This window comes from Bactrocera neohumeralis, unplaced genomic scaffold (genome assembly GCF_024586455.1).
Source record: "Bactrocera neohumeralis isolate Rockhampton unplaced genomic scaffold, APGP_CSIRO_Bneo_wtdbg2-racon-allhic-juicebox.fasta_v2 cluster09, whole genome shotgun sequence".
Lineage (NCBI taxonomy): Eukaryota > Metazoa > Arthropoda > Insecta > Diptera > Tephritidae > Bactrocera > Bactrocera neohumeralis.
This window is the reverse complement of record NW_026089622.1, coordinates 33028759-33036582: the sequence shown is the minus strand read 5'-3', so window position 1 is coordinate 33036582 and position 7824 is coordinate 33028759. Positions and strand designations below refer to the sequence as shown.

The 7824-nt window shown below is 33.7% G+C and overlaps 2 protein-coding genes across 2 annotated transcripts in view; both read left to right on the top strand.

The window, feature by feature from the left end:
- LOC126764244 (uncharacterized) overlaps positions 1-7824 on the top strand; it is a 480626-nt gene that overhangs the window by 58170 nt on the left and 414632 nt on the right. The window lies entirely within an intron of this gene.
- LOC126764044 (dnaJ homolog subfamily C member 16) overlaps positions 6075-7824 on the top strand; it is a 384131-nt gene continuing 382381 nt past the window's right edge. Inside the window, exon 1 of the mRNA XM_050481781.1 lies at positions 6075-6369. Coding sequence (XP_050337738.1) covers positions 6203-6369 — 167 coding nt within the window. The 5' untranslated portion in view covers positions 6075-6202. The remainder of the gene's footprint in view (positions 6370-7824) is intronic.

The window sequence follows — 7824 nt, the reverse complement described above, 5'->3', positions numbered from 1 at the left end:
TACGATGACAGTTCGACGGTGAATGAAACGCTAAATTAATATAAGTTTTCTTATAATTACTTATATATATTTGTTTTAAATTGTAAATATTAGTTTTAAGTTGTACATATTAGTTTCAAGTTGTAAATATTAGTTCTAAGTTGAAGTTTCTTATTTTAGTTTTACAAATATGAATTTTTAGAATTATAGTTTTTAAACTGAAATAACTTGTATTATTTATCTGCCGAATGCAATAATAATAGGCATGTTACTTATATTTACTATATTTAACTAAATATCTGATTTTGATTTTATTATTAAATAAAGGAAAATAATAAAAAAAAACTGAATTTTATTTAAAATAATTGAATTTGCTTGAAATAACAAATGGGTAACAGAAATGCTAGTTACAGCTTGTTCCTGCTAACATGATTACATGTTAAAGGTAAACTGATAACCAAAATAATAACACTAACAGATATTCGGGTAACAAATACTTTTTGTTATCCATAACACATAGGTAATCTTTGCGCTAACAAAAGAATTTGTTACCCGTAACATACTGTGAAGAGATTTGCTAACAAATGTTTGTATTCTGTTAGAACAAGGCAGCATGCGATATTTGCCATTGGTTAGAGCGAGATAACCATTGAACATTAAATAGCTATGTGTTACTTTTTTCCCACTCTCTGAACAAAAGTAACAAATATTTTAACGAATGCAAAAGTGAACAATAACAACTCGTTTACACGTTCGCTAACAACTACCCGTCTTGCAGAGAAATTGTGTATATCTCGCCTATTACACGAAGCAACTTTTGTTGCGGCAACTCTTGGAGAGAGAGGAGAATCGCGCCGAGTTACCAGTGTTCAGCAACTCGCTTTGTGTTCTTATTCGTAACAGTTCGCTGCGACGTTTTTCGGCATTCGTGTTCTTTCTTTCGTAGTACATAGTTGCATTTGCGTATCTCTTTTTGAAATTAATATTTTGAATATATTTAAAAAATTTAATTTCATCTTTTGGTAAGTAATTTGCAAATATGTATACAAATATACATAATATAATATAAATATTTTAGAAAATGGAGTATGACGAAAAAATAGAATTAATTAAAGATATTGTGAAATGTATGGAGGAAGCCATACAAATTGATTCAGACGATAGTAAAAATGGTAATATATCTTTGTTTTAATAAATAAAATGTATTTTTTAATTGGCAGAGCTGATTAATATATGTGATAGAGTGGCCCAAATACCTACAGTTATGTGAAAAATAATAAGGACAGGGATGCAAAAACCCAAAACTTCAAAATATTCCTAGTATGCCATGAAAAATGCCGCCAGTTAACGGTATATTTTTTTCACTCAATATTTACATAAACAAATTCCGTTAGACAAACGCAAAGTATTTGCACACATTTTGGATATAGGCATTCTGTGTTTAACATATTCAGTATTCGGTTGTGCGATTTAATGAGGACAGCGTGTCGTTTTAAGACAATATCGAATTTTCTTTTATTAAAACGTGTTTATTTGCAGAGATAAGGTAAGAATAATATTTTCAGTTTTAATATCAATCATTTAGAACCAGATTTTTTTCTGTATTGAATAGATATGGGGAAGGGTAAGCACTGCGATCCGAAATCTCGAGAACATATTAAAAACTTGGTGAAACAGGGGAATTCGTACAGAAAAGTTGCGAATTTACTTAATATCGGGTGATTTTTTTGAGGTTAGGATTTTCATGCATTAGTATTTGACAGATCACGTGGGATTTCAGACATGGTGTCAAAGAGAAAGATGCTCAGTATGCTTTGACATTTCATCATGAATAGACTTACTAACGAGCAACGCTTGCAAATCATTGAATTTTATTACCAAAATCAGTGTTCGGTTCGAAATGTGTTTCGCGCTTTACGTCCGATTTATGGTCTACATAATCGACCAAGTGAGCAAACAATTAATGCGATTGTGACCAAGTTTCGCACTCAGTTTACTTTATTGGACATTAAACCAACCACACGAATGCGTACAGTGCGTACAGAAGAGAATATTGCGTCTGTTTCTGAGAGTGTGGCTGAAGACCGTGAAATGTCGATTCGTCGCCGTTCGCAGCAATTGGGTTTGTGTTATTCGACCACATGGAAGATTTTACGCAAAGATTTTGGTGTAAAACCGTATAAAATACAGCTCGTGCAAGAACTGAAGCCGAACGATCTGCCACAACGTCGAATTTTCAGTGAATGGGCCCTAGAAAAGTTGGCAGAAAATCCGCTTTTTTATCGACAAATTTTGTTCAGCGATGAGGCTCATTTCTGGTTGAATGGCTACGTAAATAAGCAAAATTGCCGCATTTGGGGTGAAGAGCAACCAGAAGCCGTTCAAGAACTGCCCATGCATCCCGAAAAATGCACTGTTTGGTGTGGTTTGTACGCTGGTGGAATCATTGGACCGTATTTTTTCAAAGATGCTGTTGGACGCAACGTTACGGTGAATGGCGATCGCTATCGTTCGATGCTAACAAACTTTTTGTTGCCAAAAATGGAAGAACTGAACTTGGTTGACATGTGGTTTCAACAAGATGGCGCTACATGCCACACAGCTCGCGATTCTATGGCCATTTTGAGGGAAAACTTCGGAGAACAATTCATCTCAAGAAATGGACCCGTAAGTTGGCCACCAAGATCATGCGATTTAACGCCTTTAGACTATTTTTGTGGGGCTACGTCAAGTCTAAAGTCTACAGAAATAAGCCAGCAACTATTCCAGCAACTATTCCAGCTTTGGAAGACAACATTTCCGAAGAAATTCGGGCTATTCCGGCCGAAATGCTCGAAAAAGTTGCCCAAAATTGGACTTTCCGAATGGACCACCTAAGACGCAGCCGCGGTCAACATTTAAATGAAATTATCTTCGAAAAGTAAATGTCATGAACCAATCTAACGTTTCAAATAAAGAACCGATGAGATTTTGCAAATTTTATGCGTTTTTTTTTTAAAAAAAGTTATCAAGCTCTTAAAAAATCACCCGATATTTCAAAAACAATGGTTGAAAAAGCAGTTAAGTGGATTCCCAAGATTGAAACATGCGGCAGAAAGCCTAAAATAACTCTGTCCACCAAAAAAAGGATAAATCACTGTGTTAAAAAGAATCCATTTATCTCATCCAAACAAATTAAATGTGATTTGAATATTGATGTTGACCCGTCAACTATCCGCAAAGTGCTCATTAAGGAAAATCTCAATTCCCGAAGTCCTAGAAAAGTGCCTATGTTATGGAAAAAGAACGTGCAACAAAGACTAAAGTTTGCTGAAGAACATGTGCTTTGGTCTAAGGAGAAATGGCGTAATATTCTTTAGTCTGACGAAACAAAAATAAATTTTTTTTAATTCTGATCGAGGTATTCATCATGTTAGAAGACCACCAAACGCAGCTTACAATCCTAAATATACCATAAAAACCGTTAAACATGGTGGCGGAAACATTATGGTCTGGGGATCGTTTTCATACAACGGTGTGGGGTCGCTCCATCGCATACAGGGTATTATGAAGGCAACCGAATATGTAGAAATTCTTCAAGACTGTATGCTACAGTACGCTGAAGATAATATGCCCCTTAGGTGGATATTTCAGCAAGATAATGACCCCAAACACACAGCTAAGTGTACAAAAGAGTGGTTTAGGGTCAATAACATTGATGTAATGGAGTGGCCTCCGCAGTCCCCGGATCTAAATCCAATAGAAAATTTGTGGAATACAATGAAAGCGTCAATAAGAGGAAAGTGCCCAAGTAACAGTGACGAGCAACTTATTCAGGATTCCTGGAACGCATCCCGGTTTCCGTCTGCCACAATCTAGTTGATTCCATGCCGAAGCGGTGTCGATCAGTTTTAAACAACAAAGGATTTTAAACAAAATATTAAACAATTTAGAAATGTATTTAAACACAATTGAATGAAAACTATTTCCTTTTTCTTATTTAATATTGTTGATTTTTTAGTTAAACTAGAAATGTCCTTATTTTTTTTCACATGATAATATCTCAGATTATAAGAAAAATGAAAATAAAATAAAATAATTTCCCATATCTGGGTAGAACTATACAAAAAACCTTTTTCCAATTTGTTTACAATAATTTAGGTTGGTTCACTTCTTTTAATTCCCTCCCATTTTTGCATCCACATAAACTTCATTCACCGCAGGCCACTGTGCTTATTATTTTTCACATAACTGTATAAGGAAAACGAAACGACAATGATATAAATTAAAGTAAAGTGAAAGGGAATGAGAAAAAAACTCGAACAGAGTTGCGCAACACAAATTGCTCGTGTGAAGGTAATAGGCGACAGCAAAAGAGAATCGCCCGAGAATCAGCAACAAAAGTTGCTTCATGTAATAGCGCTCTATGCAAAATGGACTGCTGTAAGTGTAAACACCCCTGCAAGACGGGTAGTTGTTAGCAAACGTGTAAACGAGTTGTTATTGTTCACTTTTGCATTCGTTAAAATATTTGTTACTTTTGTTCTGAGAGTGGGAAAAAAGTAACACATAGCTATTTAATGTTCAATGGTTATCTCGCTCTAACCAATGGCAAATATCGCATGCTGCCTTGTTCTAACAGAATACATGCATTTGTTAGCAAATCTCTTCATAGTATGTTACGGGTAACAAATTCTTTTGTTAGCGCATTGGTTACCTATGTGTTATGGATAACAAAAAGTATTTGTTACCCGAATATCTGTTAGTGTTATTATTTTCGTTATCAGTTTGTTACCTATAACATATAAGCATGTTAGCAAGAACAAGCAGTAACAAGATTATCTGTTACCCATTTGTTACTTCTAGCAAATTCAATTCTTTTAAATAAAATTCAGTTTTTTTATTATTTCGCTTTATTTCATAATAACATCAAAATAATCAAATATTTACTTAAACTAATAGCGAGCTCCACGTAATGCTCGTCCTCCAAGTCACCGGTGATGCGCCTATTTGAATGGTGCGTCTTTGTTATACGCATCCAAACGCTCCAAATGATTTCTGTAGTATTAAAAATTTTAATTACACACACGACATTCAATTCACAATGCTTACCTTTTTCTCGTTGTTAATCTTTTTCGTTTACTCTATATAAAAGAAATTAATAACATATATAGCATAAATGTATATAAGAAATTAATTATAAAATATCAAATAATGAAATAACGAACTTACCTCTTTAAAAACCAAACTAAACTGCGCTTTTCGTTTTCTTCTTCTTGAAAAATTGGGCATTCGTCTCTCCTATTCTAGCAAGTTAATATTACAATTTGTTTAGAATGTCGATAGTTTTTCTCTATCTTACTTACGTATTTTCCCATTCAATTGAAAATTCCAGAAAATGTAACAGTGTTGGTGAACAGCTGAAAATGTTTCAATGTGTTTGTGCAATCTGTTACCTCCGTCTTGCAGGGACAATGACTGCGGCGGACTGCAAACTACATCTGTCAAATATTAAAATACACACGTTCTTAAGGGAAGTGTAATTTTGACAGCTGCACGTCTACACGACTGCAGGACGACAGTTGTCGTTCTCGCTAACTTCAATATCCTCCTATTTTTGCCAACGACAGTAGGACGACAGTAGAGTTGACAGTAGAATGGAAGATAGAAAGAGGAGGGAGTGGTGATGCCACTAATATGTAAAATGTAAAATTATTCACAGCTCTAACAAACTTGACGTTATTTTACAAATAAAAGCATAAAATAGCTATATTATAGCTCTATTATATCATTTGTAATAACAATTGATAATTTAAAGCAAAAATATTGACCTATTTACTTATTTTTTGCATAAAAAATTTCATTTTGAACAAAATAATAAAATTTCATTGAAGTGAAAGGAGTTAGTATGGCCACAACGAAATTGTGTACATACAAAATGGACAACTGCGTTGTTTTGTGTACATGCCGGCCATTGTGTTGTTGTTGCTTCTCAAAATGTACATGTAGTAAGATGAACAACGACGTTTTCAGTTCACTGTCGTGCTGCTGCAGTCTGTCGCAGTCATTGTGTTTACACTTTGTGTTGTTTTGTGACATTTCACTGTCGTGCTGCCATGTCGTGTCGCGCTCTATGTGTTCAGCACTTAATCGTTTAACTTCGTCCTTTTACCTTCGATAACTATCTATATTCATGTCCGCTGTATACTTTATTGCATACTGAAAATCATTTAGAACTGATAAAATGTGTGGGAATATAAAATATATTTTATTGTTGTTAAGTGGAGTCTTCTTTTTTGGCTTAGTGTTATCATCAACAGACGAGGCTGACCCATATGAAATTCTCGGAGTAGTAAATCGTGCAACAATTCAAGACATTAGAAGAGCATATAAGCATTTGGTTAGGGTTTGGTGAGTATAAGATAGATGCCGAAATATATATGAATATTTGTATTTATTATATCTTGAACTGATATAGCTTGACAAGCTGAAACGATGGCTGGGCACAATTCCGATTTCTTTGGCGTAGAGCTTACCGTGATCCTCGTGATTAAAAAATATATGGGGTTATAGGTATCGCTTAGTTTACGAGATATTCGATCAAATGTTCAAATTATTGTACATTTCACTACGTTTAACTCACTTTATGCAGATATTTCGGTTGTGATTTAGAGTAGCTTGTCCCGATTTCGGGGCTAAATGGATATGTACGGATAGAAGAGGTCCTTCAGGTCAAGAAAACATATCGTCACCTGAAATGCAGAATAATGTAACAACATTTTCGGAAATTTACAGTGGCATGAATGAAACATGAAATAAAATGGAACATTTTTTTTTTTTTTTTTTTTTATTCAAGTTAAATTTACAATCTGTCTTAATGTTAATAGACAATAAGTAAATGTGCTGTTAAGGTATAAACGAATTGTGAGTGTTACTTCATTAAGTGACCCTCTGTTTAGTGACAGTATAATAAAAATAAAAATAAAAATCCAAACTACATACATACTAATTTACATAATTATTTGCTATTTTCTTTATGTTAAAATAACATAATCATCACTAGTTTGTGCTAAAGTTATTTATTTACATTACGTGCATGCGTGCTGGTTTACAAGTTCAATATGTCTTTTCTTTTTAACCTTGTTGTAGTGGGTACCTGTAGTAATGCCACTGCTAAAGGATTGAGATGGATCTCTAACCTGATTTTGTATCTTTCACTAAACTTTTTTATTTCATCTTTCACTTTGCATATTTTTAAATCTCTGTGAATAGTATGATTTGAAACATACCATGGAGCTTTTGTAATTGACCTGAGAGTTTTTGATTGAACGCGCTGTATTATTTCAATATTTGAATTGCTTGCCGTGCCCCATATTTGTATCGCATAAGTCCAAATAGGTTTGATGATGGTTTTATAATTTAGCAGTTTATTTTCAAGAGAAAGAACAAATTTTTTTGGAACATGAGTGAAAAAAAAATGTAATATTGGTTAAAACTGTTTTATATCTGAGCGCAGAACCTGAAAATGTTGGACGTATGTAATATTATGTACGTAATTTGAAGTATTGAATCGTAATCAATAAGACGCTCGGGGAAACTTTAGTATACCATCCCACGATGTCAGGGTTAAAAGTGGTATGGTTGGATAGGGCTGATGCTCCAGATTAAGAAAATATATAATTATAGCCGCCGCAAAATTATAGTTTTCGAGATATATGCATTTAAAGTTGAAAATTTCGCAAATTTAATTTTGCAATTTCTCGAATTATAGTAACTTTTTCTTTCATATTATGCACTCTTTATACACTAATACTTCACTACAATATTTCTTCATGTTTGTTTTTTTTTATTAATATTTTAGATATT